We start from the raw sequence: 19,681 nt of genomic DNA on the forward strand, positions 1-19,681 counted from the left end.
AATATTCAAAACTCCTTTGTTTTTTAATTGCTTATCAAGCGTGCGCGACACTATTTTCCACCGACAGTATGGTGCAAATGAAAGGAATAAATTCGTTATTTCGTAAACCGGCGACTTTAAGGAAAAATCCCGAAACCGGTCTATTTTTATTTTTAAGTTATGATATTGTGGCATATATGGTATACTAGTGACGTCATCCGTATGGGTGTGATGACGTAATCGATGATTTTTTTAAACGAGAATAGGGGTCATGTGGTAGCTCATTTGAAATGTTCTTCAATTCTCTATTCAGTAATGTAAACATTTACATAATTATTTATACAGGGTGTCCTTCTACTTCCTTTTTTTTTCAAATAATTTAATTTAATAAAAAAATTTTGGACACTCTGTATAAATAATTATGTAAATGTTTATATTACTGAATATAGAATTGAAGAATCTTTCAAATGAGCTAGCACACGACCCCTATTCTCATTTAAAAAAATCATCAATTACGTCACCACGTCCAGATGGATGACGTCACTAGTATACCATATATGCCACAATATCATAACTTAAAAATAAAAATCGACCTGTTTCGGGATGTTTCCTTAAAGTCGCCGTTTTACGAAATAACGAATTTATTCCTTTCATTTGCACCATACTGTCGGTGGAAAATAGTGTCGCGCACGCTTGATTAGCAATTACAAAACAAAGGAGTTTTGAATATTGTATTGCAAAAAACTCTTCGGGATTTCATCAATAGATGTTTAAAGAATATCTACGTGCCTTGGCAACATTCAAATTTTCAGTTTTTCACATAGTTTTTGAGGGTTAAAAATGGCCGATTTCGCAATTTTTCAATTTTTAATCGCTTATATGTCAAAAGCTATCATTTTTAGAGAAAAGTCACTAAAGACCTTTTCTATTTGGAATGATCCAAAAAACCTAAAAAAACTTTTTTCCATGCAAAAAAAAAATAATTTTAGGAAAAAAAACAAAAAAAAAAACGTTTAAAAAATTTTTGACCACCTTTTGGTCCTGGCAACATGCAAATTTGTTAAAATGAGTCCTTTTTGAGTAAGATTGTGCAAAAAATCCGAATTAGAATATTTTTCCTAGCGGATGCGCAGTGGCTTTCTGGACTAACTGGTAAACGATGGAGGTGATATCACACAATTAAAGCGACACGGGGGTTGGTTTCCGAAGGCTATATAGATGATAATATTAATGAAAAAATTGAAGCAGTAAATAAAATTTTGCCTGGGTTATCGAATGGACAGATAGGAGATAATGCCAATTGTAATTATCCAGACTATAGACCTAATATTCCTTCCGGGTCTGGAATAATAATTAAGGACTGTACTCACTGCAAAATTTTGCCGGAACCATCAAATGGAGAGATAGACAGATATACTATAATAATAATTATCCAGAATATAGACCTAATATTCCTTCGGGGTCTGAAATAATAATTAAGGACTGTACTCACTGCACTTTCAATTTCCACATTACAAAGTGAATTACTATTAACATTTGTTCAACTAGTTTTAATAAAGTTAATGATTTTTAAATAGTTACAATAAAGTTAATGATTTAAAAATAGTTTCATTTTATTAAGTGATTGTAGAAAAAAATGTTGCATGTATTATAAGCATAAAGTAACATTATTGCTTTCGAGTAATTACCAATTAGTAATTAGCTATTAGTGTCAAGCAATAATGTATTACTTTTCGCTATTAGTACATAAATAACTATTTTCTTCTTCTCTTTATCACATAATAAATGAGCCCATCAGAATCAAAACCTGCTAAATCCTAAATTTTTCGTTTTCCCTTTTTTTACACAGTTTCAAAGTTCAAGTGTCTACAGGCATAAGGTTTGGGCTCCAACGTAGAATCAAACCCTGCCATGTTCATAGCTTCATGAACAATAAAATACTTATTTTTCTTGTATATTTTGTATGTTTTCCTATCAAAATGGTTCAATACCTACTTTTAGTGCATTCATTGCGCCTAAAAGCAGTTGAAAATGAACAATATTATGAGGGCTTAGAATCAAAATTTGTAAATCCAAGCTAAAAGTACAAATTTCTGAAAATGTAAGGGGCATGCAGAAAAATTACTCTATACCAAATTAGTGTGCCATTTTATGACATTTATATTTTTAATGTTGTTTTAGTCTCCTGAAAAATTTCAAAAAATGGATCTAGCAGGTTTTGATTATGTAGGCCTCAAATATTAACAACCTTTTGGTATTTTTTGCAATACTTCAACCAAATTCTGTGTTTTGTATATATCTTGTGTTTGTATCTTGTCTTTTCTATCGACCTTTTCAACAGCCAAGGTTACACCATCAACTATCTCTTCATGATCACTAGATGCTCGTGAATCTAATTTGTATTGTTTTCTTTTTTTATTTTGAAACAGTGTTAGAAATAACTACGTGTTTATACTGAGAAACGCTTATTTAACCGAGGTGGTCCGTGACCTACCTTTTGTCAACACTTTTGTAATATGTAACAATGTTGACGACTAGAGCATAAACGTACGTAATTTTGCTAATAATAATAAAAAAGAAATGTATTGATCACGTCTTATTCTGAAGAGAACAACAGACTACTAGATTTAAATATACAGTGATTTATAAAGTGTGGAAACGGTCTATTATCTCATGACTTAATTACTTTCAGAGTTAAAGCTCTGACAGGTCGATTTTTATTATTAAATTTTGATTTTTTGACGTATATCCCATAATAGTGACGTCATCGATTTGGGCGGGATGACGTCATCGATGATTTTTTTAAATGGGAATAGGGGTCGTGTTGTAGCTCATTTGAAAGGTGATTTAATTCGCTATTCAGTAATATAAACACTAACATCATTACTTATACAGGGTGGCCAAAAAATAATTTTTGAATTAAATTAATTGACGTAAAAAGAAGAATGTATGTAATTTATTTAACTCAAAATACATTTCACTGGTGCCAGAATATATGAAGAAAAAAATGTTTATTTCATAAATAAACATTGCTTTTTGCTTAAATTACATGTCAAACAGCTACCCACCTGTCTCTTAGCAGTTTGAACATTTAATTTAAGCGAAAAACAATGTTTATTTGTCAAGTAAACTTTCTTTTTTTCTTTTCTGATAGCAGTAAAATGTATTTTGAGTTAAATATATTTAACATATATTTAACATAAATATAACATATATTCTTCTTTTTGCTGCAATTAATTTAATTCAAAAATTATTTTTTTGGCCACCCTATTAATGATGTTAATGTTTATATTACTGAATAGAGAATTAAATAACCTTTGAAATGGGCTGCCACGCAACCTCTATTTCCATTTAAAAAAATCATCGGTGACGTCACTATTATGGGATATACGTCAACAACTCATACTTTCAAAATAAAATCAACCTGTCAGAGCTTTAACTCTGAAAATAATTAAGTCATAAGACAATAGACCGTTTCCACACTTTATGAATGAACTGTATATTAAATCACAAAAATTTGATCTCCAGTTATTAGTTTTTTTTTTAGTGATTCTGATCTGGACAGGAATCTTATAATAAGTATTTTAAGTAGTATGAGTCTCCAAAGCAAACACCTATATACAGAGTGTTTCACGTTCAGTTTACTCTATCTATGAATCGTAAACTATTTACATGATATTTAAATAAGGGATTACCCCCTTCTTGGGTATATGGGGATTGCAGGTTATGACGAACTTAAAGAAAATATTTTAAGACATGCCACTTCCTGTTATACCGGAAGTTAACAGCAACTTTGTTATTTTAAATATAACACCCTGTAAATTATTGTATTTTTAGATTTTGCGTAAGCTTTTAGAAAAAAATTGTATAATGACTTATAGGTCAAAACTTCATATTTTTTTAGTTTTTTTATCTTTTTTCAAAATTTTTTACACAGAGGGAAATTAATGGCTCGGCTTAAAAACAATTCTTTGATTACGAATTTTTGAGATTTTCTCATACGTATTTTAGTCAATGTGGTGAGACCGCTCCAGTCTGAAAAAAATTCCTGATTCGGTTTCTTTGTGGATTCCTATTCAAAAATGTCCCCTTTAAACAAATCTGATGGGTGCCGGGCGGAATTTTTGGGCAGAAATTGTTTAAACAAATTTTTTAAACAAATACAAAAGATAACGTTTTTTTGCTCCGAAACATATATTTTTAAGTTTTGCGGGTCATTCTAAACAAGAAAAGTATCTTATAAATTTTCTCAAAAATTGATAGTTTTCGAGTTATAGGCGATTTAAAATCTGAAAAATGCGAAAATACGCATTTTCGAATCCTAAAAACTCATATTGAAATTAGTATTTTTGAGGTTGCCAGATACTTAAATTGAATTTTAAATATTCAGCTTCAAGATTCTGAAGAGTGATTGTGTCTAACCTTAATTTAAAGCGTTGTTTTTTAATTGTTAAATATGCATGTCCATCCGATTTTTTTGCCGGTGCGGCGCGCTCTATTTAAAAAATCTCCAATTTTCCTCCGAAAAATATTTTTTCTAGATTCTTCGGGATATTCTAAATAAAATAAGTTTCTTGACATTTTTCTCAAAAGTTACCAGTTCTAAAGTTATAAGCAAGGACCGGATTAAATGCAATCTGCATTTTTTGGATATTTTTGCATTTTTTTTATAAATTAGAACATGTTGCATTTTTTCAAACATTTTAAACATTTTGCATTTTTTCTTGATAAATTCAGAAAAGTTGCATTAATTCGATATTTTAAATCTCAAAGGTTCACTTTCACTTCCAATTAAAAAACTATCAGTCTTAAATTCAATAACTGTGTAATCCATTTCTTAAGAAAAATGTTTAAATCGCGTAATATTCTTATTCTATTATCTATTTTTAAGCCAACTAATCCCTAATATAACTTGGTCGGTAGGACAACAATTAGTTGACATAGGTTGTAAAAACCTGTTTGCTCTTTGTAGGGGGATAAACAGGTACAGAAATTTAGATTTTAATATTTGTTTATAAAAGCTGAAGTTCATTTCGTGTTTTGATTCGCAGTGCGTTGTTGCGTATTATTTTTGACATATATAGTTTAAATTGAGTAACGAATAATTTTTTCGCCAAAATACCGAAAGTGACAAGTATTAAACATTTTAATATTGCATTTTTCATAAAGGCTCTTGCATATTTTTTACGAATCAATTGCATTAAAATGCGCATTTTTTTATATTTTTTTGGTGCATTTTTTCCGGTCCTTGGTTATAAGCGATTTAATATCCGAAAATGCGTTTTTTGGCATTTTTCGGATTTTAAATCGCATATAACTTTAAAACTATTAACTTTTGAGAAAAATGTCAAGAAACTTATTTTATTTAGAATATCCCAAAAAATCTAGAAAAAATATCTTTCGGAGGAAAATTGGAGATTTTTGAAATAGAGCGTGCCGCACCGGCAAAAAAATCGGATAAACACGCATATTTAACAATTAAAACACAACGGTATAGATTAAGCTTAGACGCGATCACTCTTCAGAATCTTGAAGCGGAATGTTTAATCTTCAATTTAAGTATCTGGCAACCTCAAAAATACTAATTTAAATATGAGTTTTTAAGCCTCGAAAATGCGTATTTTCGCATTTTTCAGATTTTAAATCGCCTATAACTCAAAAACTATCAATTTTTAAGAAAAATTATAAGATACCTTTCTTGTTTAGAATGACCCAAAAAACCTAAAAATGTTTGTTCCAGGGTAAAAAACTTAATCTTTTGTATTTGTTTAAAAAAATTGTTTAAACAATTTCTGCCCAAAAATTCCGCCCGGCACCCTTCATATTTGTTTAAAGGGAAAATTTTTGAATAGGAATCCACAAATAAACCGAATCAGAAATTTTTTTCAGACGGAAGCGGTCTCACCACATGGACTATTTCCATCATCTCATACTTTCAGAAGCGGGTTAATAGGGCTTTCCAACATGCTGTCAAAATTAAATCAATATGGCGGCTGGGAGGGAAACATAAATGTTATTCTATCAGTTCTTCTTAATGCATTTTAAACATTCCTAGAATGTCTTGTTGGAACATTCCATGAATGTCTACGAATGTTCTTTGAACATTCACAGTATATTGTTTAGACTGAATGTCTTGTTGAAACATTCCATGAATGTTCTTAGCACATTCAAAGTATATTTCTTAGACATTTTCTGAAATATATCGTCAGTGATGTGACAATACCTCCTATATGTTTTTTCATGAGTTTTGCAGCAGACGAAAAACATTTTTTACGGTCACCTCCTGTTTTCATACGTAAGTTTTGACTTGTTTTGTAGTAAATAGATAGTTGAATTTACTACAAAACAACTCAAAAAATATATGAAAACACGAGGTGGCCCAAACAAGTTTTTCATCTCCTACAAAATTCATGAAAAAGCAGATAGGAGGTATTGTCACATTACCGACGATATACCAGAAGTACAGTAGGAAAAATGAAAGAATACCCATGAACGAACATATAAAACACGCTGTATTTTCCTGTCACCGTGTCACACAAAAAACTGGTCAGCACAAGTACATGTAATAATTATTGTTACTTGCACTGGACAATTTTCTTTGTGACACAGTGACAGGAAAATACAGCGTGTTTTATATGTTCATTCATGGGTATTCTTTCATTTTTCCGACTGTATATGTAGCCATACCAAATAATACATCCTTGATAAATATAAACATTTTTATTGCACAAAATCTTGTCATATATTTTTTTCCATAATCATCACTACGATGACGATTCATTGTATTGAATTGTTCATTAGAATTACAATCTGGTCATAACTCTGACCAATGAGCAATTTTAATTTAACCTAAATTACTACTGTTCCTTAAAATGAAGAGCTTACGCATAGCGTCTCTTATCTAATCTAACAGGTACACAAGCACTATGCTCTGCTTTTCTAACCGCACTATTCTAACATACACATTTTTCACTATCACTCAAACTAGTTCAAAAGGCTTTGTCCTCTTCAATCTTCTAGTTTGCCCAGTAGAATCCAGGAACTGGATTTCCTCAATATTCTTGTAGGTACTTACGAAGTTCTTGCTTGTGACTTCCAACTTTAAAAACAAATCCAGCTGCCAAATATTTATGTGCCTGAAGGCTTTTGTATGCTTTCATCTATAATATCTATAATAGTAATTTGGTGGAATGCACTTTATGGTAAAATCCAATTCTGACTGAATTGTATATGGATCTAAATCCCCAATTATTTTCAGCTTCAATAAATATCTAAAACAATAAAAGAAATAATATTATTGCTTGCAAAATTCATCAATATTGATAAATATCAGAGAAAAATGAACATTGATAAAAATTGTTTGCCCTACCTTTCTCCAAACATCTGGTGTCTCCAATAATAATTTCCTTAAATAATCACTTTGCAGTGTGGTAAAGTTTATAAAGTTCACAAAATACAGCAAACGAAATCCAAATGAATCCAAAATATGACGATAAACAGTGAAATGATGAAATGAAATGATATTACAAACATAACCTCTGTAACCTGTATGCCATACCAACCAGAACCAGAAGTCACGTGGTTTGGATTGCCTAAATACATATACACGCGCAGCAAATTTAAAAATGAATGCAAATTGAATAGTAAATGCCCTCTCAAAAAATATAGGACATTGGTAGTATGTTCATAGGATGTCTTGTGGTAACATTCCACGAATAACTTAATCAGATATTCACCGAATGTTCCTTGAATGTCCAGTACATTCAAACATTAATAGAACTTTGGTAGTACATTCATGGAATGATTTGTGTTGTTAGGGCTGTTGTGTACCTACCCTGAATCAAACTAAATCTGGCTGTCTTACTAAGCAAAATAATATTTTCTGCTGGACCTGTTAGCGACATCTATCTCAACAAAAGGGAAAAGAGAAAATTCTCTTTTAGATGTAAATACAGCATACTGGTAACAATCTATTGCCTGATCTTTTACAATTTATAAAGCAAGCAGCATTTATAACACTAAATAAATAGTTAGATTTCTATCTAGATAAGTGGACAGGGATGAATGTATATTGTATATTCTCCACTGCCTGCTGTTTATCGGCTTGCTTGTTGTATAAATTATTTCTGCAATATTTCTGCAATTCTCTTTGGTTCTATAGCGTTCTATAGTTGGAACTATAGCGTCATAAACTGATTGCGGCAAACAATCTCCCTCAAACCAATTAAAACCCAATTTATCCATATTTAGTACCCTTCCGTTTCCGTTAGGTGTTAAAGAAATGGGGACTTGCAAATATGCGTTTCGCCAAATTCTCGTAATATACTAAGTTCGTAGCAGATGTTGTCTCAATTCGGCTTTGCACAGAGGCAAAGTATAGGTGTATCAAACCCTTTCAATATTTTTTTACAAGACTTATTTTTCTTATTAGACTTATAATTTCGGCAGGATGTTTGAAATCGTGCTGTGTTGATATTTGAAAAAATTTTTGTACCATAATTACATACATCTCGCCAGATCACGTGATTTTGATCGAGCAAACGGACTTGCTGCAATAGAGAACGCAAACAGCTATCGGTATACGCTCTTTCTTACACTGCTGCTTACCTATAGCGCTTGTCATTCACATGCAAGCGTAATTTGTTTCATCACCTGGCAGTTAGAAAATTTCATCAAAAAAAACCTGTCTTTTTTAGAATATTTATTTTTAATATTAAAAATACTCTGTCAAAATACCAATTGCACCCCCTGAACGGAAAGAAAGTACATAGATATGCATGTATAGTTGTATATTTTATACTGGTTAATAGTATGTTCAGATTCAGATGCAATCTTCTGACGTTCAGATGCACCCTCTGCAAATAATCCTGGGGCGCCCATGCAAGCACCTTGCAGAGTTAAAATCTCTCGCAAGTCGCCTGGCCTGTTTATTTTCTTTAAATTTGAATATTTAAATTTACCTTAAAGTCACGTCAACGATATTTTTTGTAATAACAATTTTTAGCCTTTTTTAAATTTGGGGGGGGGGATTTTTGGGGAATTACCCGGCGTTTTTGATGGAAGAGTCACCTGAAAAATTTTCAGATTGCCTAAAATACCCACCCAAAAATGTCTAACAGCTCTTGGACCATCTGCTTTCCGACCTAAAATAGTTATTTATGAAACAGTTCGTGAAGTATGCTTTTTGCGAACGCACGCGATAAAAAAGTACACACATCGAGTAAGTTCGCAAAAAGTACTTCACGCACAGTTTTATACAATATTTTATCTACGATAAACAAATAAAAAAACTAACTCTTCGTCACTGGAATTAATTTATATTCTACAGTTTTTAGAACTTTGACATTTAAAAATTCTAACTTCTTTCAAACCACAAAACTGTCAAAACTTGTGTTGTAATTTACTGCTCACATGTCATCACCATGACAACGCGAAAGTTAAGGATATTTGATTATATGAAGTATGCCAAGTATGAAGATTTTATAAATATGCCAAAAAAAAAACAGTGCGAAAAAGTAAATCACATTTAATAGTAGATTATACCACGAGTCAATAATGATGGCTATTATTCCCGAGGAATATTTACGAACCGAGCCGCGTTAGCGGCGAGGGAGTAACATTCCGAGGGAATGAGAGCCATTATTGCGAGTAGTATACTCTACTTTATCTACGACAAATTAATTAATTTAAGATTTTTAATGAACAACTTTATTTGTTAAAAACATTAAAATTAGTAATAGTACAATTAATAAACTGAATTGGTTGAGAATCATCATTAGCTTTAGTAGAGTTTTTAATACAAATATTTGGGATCTCGATTGCTGTAGAACAAGAAGATGGTACATTACTGTTTATCTCTTTAGCGATAGTATCTGCTGTAGTTGCCTTGTTTCTCATAGACTGATCAATGTATCCTTCAGCTACCTGTGTTGACTTCCGCTATTTATTTACTATTAATATTTGGGATCTCGATTGCTGTAGAACAAGAAGATGGTACATTACTGTTTATCTCTTTAGCGATAGTATCTGCTGTAGTTGCCTTGTTTCTCATAGACTGATCAATGTATCCTTCAGCTACCTGTGTTGACTTCCAGCCCCCATGACGCTTTAATCCAGTTAAATCGCCTCCTCCATCAATATACAGAGTGGCAGATGATCTGCGATAACAATGGCCCGTATAACTTTGAGGATTTGGCAAGTTTAAATATTTGGCAATCTGCCTACCAATATCTGCAAATTTGTTCTTTCCTATACGTTGTATTGTACATTTAGATTTTTGATAATTTAGAAAGAATGAATTTATTTTCACATGTGACGGACGGAGATCGATGAATTTCTTCACAATATTGTAAAACGTACTGTTTATGGTAAATTTTCGTACAATTTTGGTTTTAGACTTGGGGATTGTTATTAATAAATCTGTTTGGAGATCCTTCACGTCTTGTATATTAATTTGATAAAGTTCGTTTGAGCGGCATGCACCCATAATTCCAATGATCAATATTACCTGAAGCAAATAAGCATATGAGTTTTTAAATAAATCAAATTAAATATGTATATTTACCTTATCTTCTTCTTCTTGACTGGCTTTACAACTCGGGGTGAGTCTTCGCCGCATCCACTATGGCCCTCCATCGTCTGCGATCTTGCGCTTCGATTTGCCATTGTTGTACCCCAATCCTAGATAGATCGGTTTCAACATCATCCTTCCATTTTTTTCTGGGACGGCCCACTGATCTTCTACCGTCTGGTCTCTCGAAGAACACTGTCTTTAGCACTCTGTCTTCCTCTGATCTTACTACATGACCTGCCCATCTTATCCGATTAGCTTTTATATGTCTGACGATGTTTTCAGTACCATATAGAGTCACCAATTCAGCATTGCGGCGCCTTCTCCACTCTCCTGTCAATTCATCTCTTTGAGGACCAAATATCATTCTGAGGACTTTCCTTTCAAATATCAGCAATTTATTTATTTCTCGCTGATGTAGAGTCCATGTTTCACTCCCATATGTAACAACTGGACGAATAATTGACATGTACAGTCTTAATTTAGATTGTCTTTTCAGCAGCTTAGATCTTAATAATGATGATAGGGAGTATAATGCTCTATTTCCCGCAGCTATTCTTGCTGAGACCTCTTTTTCTATGTGATTGTCCTCTGTGATTACTGCTCCCAGATATTTAAACTCTTTTACTACTTCAAAGTTGTGGTCATTAATAGTTACGTTCTGTCTAACTCTTGGTCTTGGATTTTTGGTCACCAGCATATATTTCGTCTTCTCTTCATTTATTCGAAGGCCCAGGTTACCTGTTTCCTCCTCGAGCTGTGAAAACACCTCTCTTACGTCTCTTGTAGACTGAGCGACTGCATCTAGATCATCGGCAAAGGCCAACAATAGTTTTGATCCTCGATTTGCGAATCTCCCTGTTAGTTCAGACGATATTTTACTTATTGCGTATTCTAAAGCCAAATTGAATAGCAATGGTGATAAAGGGTCTCCTTGTCTAAGCCCTGATGTTATACTAAATGGCATCGATGTTCTGTTTCCTATCTTTACCTGTGTATTTTCTTGGTATTCCCATTTCTAGCATTGCTAGCCATAGTCTGCTTCTTTTTATCGAGTCATATGCTTGCTGGAAATCTACGAAGATTTGGTGTACATCTCGGTTGAATTCCCAGTTTTTTTCTAATATTTGTCGGATGGTAAATATTTGATCTATTGTTGACCTTCCACTTCGAAAGCCGCATTGGTAGTCGCCTAGAATATCTTCCGAATACGGAGTGAGTCTCTTTAGTAAGATAATTGATAGAATCTTATACGCTGTACTAATAAGCGATATGCCTCTGTAGTTTCGGAATTGCTCTTTATTTCCCTTCTTATGTATGGGTATTATAACGCTTCCATTCCATTCTCTAGGCATTTTCTGCTGTTGCCATACTCTGAGAATAATGTCATACAATTTTTGATGTAAAACGTTTCCTCCTTTTTTTTTATCAATTCTCCATTTATACCATCATTTCCTGGTGCTTTGTGATCTTTAAGAGATGCTATTGCATTCTTTACTTCTTGGAGTGTTGGTGGTGGTATTTCCACATCTGCAGAATGAAATGTAGTCTCTGATTCCTCCATCTCACTTTCAATATTTAGTAAATTCCGAAAGTATTCCTTCCATCGCTCTACGATTTCTGTTTCCATCATTATCAGTTCACCTGCTTCATTTCTCATAGCTTGTGTTACCCCAACATTTCCACCTTGTCTGACTGTCTTCACTTCCCTAAAGAATTTTCTTATTTGATTCCTCTCGCCACTTATTTCCATTACTCGTATTTGCTGTTCTATGTAGCTTCTCTTTTTAGTTCTGAGTAGTTGCCTTGTCTGTGCCCTCGTTCTGCGAAAATCTGCTTTGTTCTCATCTGTAGGGTTTTGTAACATTTTCATTCTTTTGTGAGTTTTTGTTTCCAGCATTTCTTCGCATTGTTTGTCAAACCATTTCTGTTTTGGGCGAGTCCTCTTTTTCCCAATGGTTTCTTTCGCTGCTTGTTCTATCACTGATGCCACTCGCTGCCATGCATCTCCTAGGTCTACATTTTGGTCTTCCTCTCCCAGCAATTGAAATCTGTTGCTTATGGCTACTTGGTACTCCAGTTCTTTATTTGGTATTTGAAGAGCTTCTATGTCCCATCTTACTCTTTGTTCTTGTTGCTCCATCTTCTGTACTGATATTCGTGTTCTCAACTTTGATTTTACAAGAAAATGATCACTATCGCTGTCAGCTCCTCTCATACTTCGTGTATTAATAATGCTACTAGAGTGTCTTGCATCAATGAGGACATGATCTATTTGGTTACGTGTTCTTCCATCATTTGACACCCATGTGACCTTGTAAATGTCCTTTCTTTCAAATTGGGTGGATTTAATAATCATGTTATTAGATATTGCGAATTGTGTTAGCCGGTGTCCATTATCATTTGTTGTATCGCGTAGGCTATGTTTACCAATTACTTCTCTTAAATAGTCTTCCTTACCTAGTTTAGCATTACAGTCCCCATTACTATTTTGATGTCATGTTTTGGCGCTGCTTTATACTGTTGGTCTAGTAATTCGTAAAATTCGTCCTTCCCATCTTCTTCGGCATCTTCTGTTGGGGCATAAATTGAGAATATAGTGAGATTGAACCACTTACCTTTGAGTCTAATATAGCAGATACGTTCGTTTATTGGCTTGAAATCTATCACTGCCGTTTTTAATCTTTTTGCGATTACGAATCCACATCCGTATTCATGTCTGTTCTCACTACCCGACCAAAAGACTATAACATCTTCCATTTCTAAATTTCCCGTTGCTGTCCATCTTATTTCCTGTATTGCTGTTATATCCATGTTATATTCTTGCAGTTGTCTAATGGCTCTTGTCGCTATTCCAGGTCTGTACCAACTTAACACATTCCACGTACCTATCCAAATATCCTTATTTCGTTGCGTGTGTCGTTTAAATCGAGTATCCGTCTTGTTCCGAGGCAATAGTTTCTGTTTCGTGGCTTCAAAATTTTCATATGTACGGGACGCCGGCCCATAGCACAACCCCCTTTTCGGAGGACCATTTCACCCGCTCTCGTCCGTTCCCGGTATTTACCTTATGTAAAAGATAAATTTCATCAGGAGCTTTGTCAATAAATTTCTAATTTGCTCTGGGGTTAGAGTGGAAGACTTTTTTGCTTGAAATCCTTCCGATTTTCTCTTTAGAAACGCTCTTAGTTTGCCGTATTTTTCCAGATCAACGTCATGGTTTATTCTCAACATAGATTTAATTATTGAATAGAATGACCATAATGAAGACGGTTTATATTTTGCACTTAATTCAGCGAAATAGGCCAGCAGAACATTTTCGGAAAATGATTTCGCGTTGTTTCGAACACGCCATTCGTTGAAGGTTGCGTACGTTTTATTATAAATGGATTTCGATGTTTCAGGTATTAAGGTAGATGCTAGTTCTACAATTTCTGGTGGTGTACAATTAAAAGATTCTTCATTTTCGTCCATCTCAACACAAACTGTCAAATATACTATTCGTTTGACAGTGACACTTTTTGAGGTTGATTATTTTGTTTCCGTGGTGAATTTTGTGATTGTTGTGCCAGAGGGGTTAATAGCTATTAATCCCGCATTATTAATCCCTAAGGGATTATTATATGGCATTATATTGCAAACACCACAAGTATAATACATATATTATGTATCAGTCGTAGATAAAATACATTGTTACTTCACGCACACTTTAAATCCTTCACGCACTGCTATCTACAATGACAGTTTTCACAAACTAAAAACTTACACATAATATGAGATAGAGTAGATAAAATAATTTTCTCTTTTCCCTTTTTTTTATATTATTATAGCAATATTCCATTGTTGGTAAAAATATCAATAATTTTAGTACAAATTGTTTACTTATCTACTTTAGTATCTACTATTTTTTGTTTATCTACTATAATGGTAGGGGAGCAAAGTATGCTAAATTTGCAGCCACTGGAGAGTTATGGGGACCTATTGGGTTGTGATTATTAGGTCCTAAAACCAAAAAAGTTAAGTGAAGTTTTTCGATCTGATGTTTATTTTGCGAAATATCGCGGGGTTTGTATTTAAAATTTAAAATTTACCCCCCCCCCCCCCACCCCTCTCCGTGGGAGGTTATGTTTAGTATCATTCGATAGATTTTTGAAAAATATTGAACACGTATCTTCTAGTTTTTCGATCTGACGTTCATTTCGCGAAATATTCGCTTTTTCTTGTGAAACTTTGTGACTCAAGGCGGCTGCACAATTGACCGGGAACGGGAACGAGAACGGAAACGGGAACGAGAACGGAAACTGAAAGCATCAGCAGATTCACAATTATTAAATGGTAAACAGCTGTTTGTGTCACTGTCCCTTGTGCTGTTAATTATTTTTCTTCTCCAAATAAATTTTGTGGAACGATCTTTTTCTAATTTTATTAAAAGAAAATGTCTGTTCTCTAAAAATATGGATTTATTTGATGACGAGCTTTTAATATTTTCGCTTTTTATGATCTTGGAACTAATTTACACAATATGTGTTCAATCACAAATGTTTGTCAGCATAAAGATAAAAAGCGTATTATTCAAATATTTATATTATTATTATGTATCTAATTACCATATATTAAGTACATTTTATGATCTACATCAATCATCATACGGATGAGGACATTATTTTTCCAATAAAGTAATCAATCGTTCGTCATTTATTTTAATGCAAAATGTATAAAAATTGTCAGTAAAACTTGGTAACACACTAACAAATTTTTATTGGGCATTTGACAGTATTTTTAATACTGCCTTCTGATTGGTTCGGGGAATACAACGGGAACGAGAAAGTTAAAACATGGTCAACTTTCCCATTCCCGTTACCGGACAGCTTCTCGTTCTCGGTTATTGTGCATCTACAACATTAATTTACGTAGAGGTTAACTTTTTTCCCGTTTCCGTTCCCGTTTCCGTTCTCGTTCCCGTTCCCGGGCAATTGTGCAGCCGCCTTCACACATTTCCGTACGCCCGTACTTTTAAGGATAGATTTTTTTTTCGCCCCCCCCCTTAACGAACTTCCCTGTTTCTCCCCATGTGATAATCTGACGCGCTCGAGTAACTGCAAAAATCCCCGCTTGGGCGCCCCTACTATAATAAAAACGATGCGATGGCTTGAAGTTCGATAGGAAATCATTAATGTATGACGAAATGAATATTTCCATACTATTTAATTGTCATATCTAATAAATATTCTGTTTTATATTGCAGGTAATAATGCACCGTTACACAACAGAACTACAATAATTAAAGGATATAAACAGTAACACAAACAAAACCGCGACCTTCTTAACTGAATTTCGCGACTGCGGTATTGTTGGTTGTCTATCTACTGGAAGTGAGTTTGGAGTCAACATGGGGTGTTTTTCAAGGAAACAGCGTTTAGGTAAGTAAATAATTACAAATAATATCTAATGAATAAAAGTACTTAATATTTTTAATAATGATCCTTGTAAGACAAATAAATCTAAATATTGCTTAATTATAGGCCACAAAATTCGGAAACTGATCAACTGTTCAACAAGTCTGTTCTGGTACGAAGTAAAACTAAAACTTTCTGGAGCTTTAGAGTCTAATTATCTATATCTATATGATATAGATATAATTTATATCATATAGATATTTAGTGGATAGTGGATATAATCCATATAAAGTGGATCTAGTTATTTTGCAGCATCATCAAGGCACGTCAATTTTGTGTATGCCGCCACAACATAAATGCTCGTTTTATATGCAATGATGATGCTGCAAAATAACTCGATCCATTTTTATATGGATATCACATATTGGCCCATTTGCATGCGTAGAAGCCGAGTTACGATAGATAAAGCGTCGAAAAATACTTGACTGTGAGCCGATGTTGCGCCTCATAGCGCGCCATTAAAATATTGATATCTTGACGAAAAATAAACTTACGAATATTTTCTTAAGCTCAAATTATGTCTTTTGTTTATTAAAGTATAAATATTTACAGCTCAAATTTACTTGAAACCCTTATAAACAAATTAATGTACAATTTTTTTAAGAAAATTATAACTTCAAACGAGTACAATTTTAAAACAAATGTAGATAAATTAATTTAACAAACTTTGTTTAGTAATAATGAAGCTTTAACATGAGACGCTCTAAGGCTCATTTGCATGCGTAGAAGCCGAGTTACGTTCGATAAATCTTCGAAAAATACTTATTTTCCAATTTGCAATTTGCATTGTGCACTAATTTTACAATATCTTTAGTTATAATTGTTGGATTTAAGTTAAGTAAACGTTTTTTCTTCGTTTTTATTAATGAACACATTTTATTTAAAACATTCTTTTTTATCTCTTTTAGTTTACGAGCAAGAGCTTTATAAACAATTTATAAAGAATTAAAATGTTTATAACAATTTTTTGACCACTCGGATCGAAATCCACCCTCGAAATTCGTAATCAGCAGCCAAAAATCTATAAGAAACCGTTGAGTTTGTCCATCAGAATTGAAAAGGAGACGGTGACCCTCTGTTGCCTAGACTATTTGTGCAGAATATTTTTTTACTTTTTTTTTGTACTAGATATTCTAATTTTAACATACCTACTTTTCATTTAACAAGTCTATTAAAACTGTTAAAAATTGAAAAATATGAGGATGAGCAAAATAAAATGGAAATAAAAACCCGGATTTAAAGCGCTTACATGCGTTCGTCGTCCGCTGTAAACTGCTTGACATCTCCGCCCATATTTCCAAACCTCAGTGACACTTCCGTTTTTAAAGCGAGTTTTTATTGCATTTCCCAATTTGTTCTGTAAGGTATTTAAGTGCCAGTGTATATGTATATTTATGTTTATTTGGTAATAAGAAGAAAACCAAAGGTATATAATAATCTTCTTTTAGACCATGGATGCAGAATATTTGCTTAAAGAACTTTGGGCAATATATTCAAAAGTTCCATCTATATAAATGGTGTCAAAATCTGCTAAAAATTGTAAATTGCTGTTGCAGGAAAACAATATCGCCACTTCGTAATTTCTCATGCAAAATTTTCATAGGTCGTTCACTGATATCTTCTACGGTCTTTCGCTTCAAGGAGTTACTTAACATTTTGACATTTATTCGGGCGTTATACACTTTTTAGATGGAAAAAAAGTGTTGAATTGGCGACCGTCATCGCTTCGGCGAAATAAAATTTAAAAATGAAAACTTTCTTAGGGACGGTGTGCACTTTTTGGACGGGGAAGAAGTATTGAATTAGACCGTTATTGCTTCGACGAAATAAATTTTTAAGTGAAAACTTCTTTAGGGACGTTGTGCACGTTTTAGATGGGTAAGATATTAAATTAGCGGCCGTCATTGTTTGACGAAATAAATTTTAAAATAAAAAATTGTTTAGGGACGTTGTGCACTTTTCAGATAGAAAAAAAATGTATTGAGTTTGCGACCGTCATCACTTTGCCGAACTAAATTTGGTACGTATATATATTATGTGTATGTATACATAAATAGCATAGAACGTACGCAACGCGTATATAAAATAGGTACAGCACTTCTTTTTGGATGGGGAAAAGCATTGAGCTCGTAATTTATATTATACTATATGAAGTTTTCACTTCTGTCGGCACTCCCTATCGTTTATGCCTAGTTTAAGTACCTATCGGTTTATGCGTAGAAATCTACATTTACCTATAAGAACACCGGAAGCCACGTTATTAAGTCGAGCAACATCTTTCAACAGGAATAACGTTGGTATTCTCTTCGAAATATACCAAAATATTCGAATTTTCCTACTGTTTACAACTTGGCCCAATAGATGTTACAACTAGCCCTAAGCGCGGGGTATGTTGTAACAATGCACTTTTTTTGGTAAAATGCTAGTTGATTAATAAATACCAGTCTTTTTAACTTTTTTTCAGATCCATTTTATTCATAAAGAGTTAAACTAGCGTTTAGAGTTTAATTAGTGATAATTGGTAAAATCGTTGTCAAGATATATTTGATTTTATGAAAAATGTTATAAGCAACAATAGGGAGCCCCCTGCTCCCTATTGTTGCTGGTTTTTTTCTACGTCTACCTGTCATTTCTTTCACTTTTTTGGTGTCGTATCTTTCCTGAAGTTTTGACAATTTAATTTGACAAGATTTGACAATTCAATAAATTAAAAATTTGACATTTATGAAATTTTAAGTTGCCATGGCCTACTTTGGGCTTGTTTACTAACTAATCAGAAAATGAGGATATATTGATGACAACATGGCTAATTGTTAAAGTACCCAACATTAACCCTTTTTTATTACCTAACATAATAAAATAAATCAAAATGTTAAGGAAACCTGAGGCTATAGTCGGGTCTTAATTTTAGTATTTTATAAATGCTAGACACAGGCTGTTGTGAACTTTCAGAAAAAACACAGTTTGGTACACTCGGTATACAATGACAACTTACCTGTTTAGCAACAACATTATTACTGAGACATTCTTAAAAAATTATGTTATAACATATTAGAAAATTCATTCAAATTGGATAACAGGTTTAGGAAATTTGCGGTAATTTCTTGGAGAAGTGTACATTAGTGTCCGGTTATTTTTGAGGGTCAGTGTAGTTAAAAATATTTCTAGTTAAAAATTTAGATAAATCTGTCAATTGACTGTTTAAGTACGTATAATTACTTATAGGTATTAATTTAATAATAGCTTAATAGCCCAATTAGAATACACTTATTATGATATTACCACGTGCGATGTCTCAATAAATATTTCCATTCAATAATATAAAATAGTCACGTGTACCACATGCATATTTGCTGTTTTGCTTTAGATCGGTCAAATAAAATAAAATCAAAATTTGGAAAAGCTTTTCTACTTTTTTAACTACTGGATTGTACATGGTTTTATAAAAGCTTTTACGTTTTTTTCTGCAAACTTTCATAATATGTACTTACAAATTGCAGGACTGCAGACAAAAAGATAAAAGCTTTAATTTAAGACTTAATCAACTAAATTTGAACCTTAATTTATTTAAAGAATTATTAATAAAGTTTCAAAAAATTTTGCAAAAATTATTGTTTGCGTTATAAATAGACAATACAATAGTATATTGCAGTTTTTTACAGAAGCGCAAATTAAG

General features: G+C 32.9%; 1 protein-coding gene across 1 annotated transcript in view; it reads left to right on the forward strand.

The window, feature by feature from the left end:
• LOC114333418 (lysosome membrane protein 2) overlaps positions 1-19,681 on the forward strand; it is a 705,292-nt gene that overhangs the window by 234,127 nt on the left and 451,484 nt on the right. The window contains exon 2 of the mRNA XM_050645639.1: positions 15,795-15,969. Coding sequence (XP_050501596.1) covers positions 15,939-15,969 — 31 coding nt within the window. The 5' untranslated portion in view covers positions 15,795-15,938. The remainder of the gene's footprint in view (positions 1-15,794; positions 15,970-19,681) is intronic.

The sequence above is a fragment of the Diabrotica virgifera genome, chromosome 3 (assembly GCF_917563875.1).
Source record: "Diabrotica virgifera virgifera chromosome 3, PGI_DIABVI_V3a".
In the NCBI taxonomy this organism is placed as follows: domain Eukaryota; kingdom Metazoa; phylum Arthropoda; class Insecta; order Coleoptera; family Chrysomelidae; genus Diabrotica; species Diabrotica virgifera.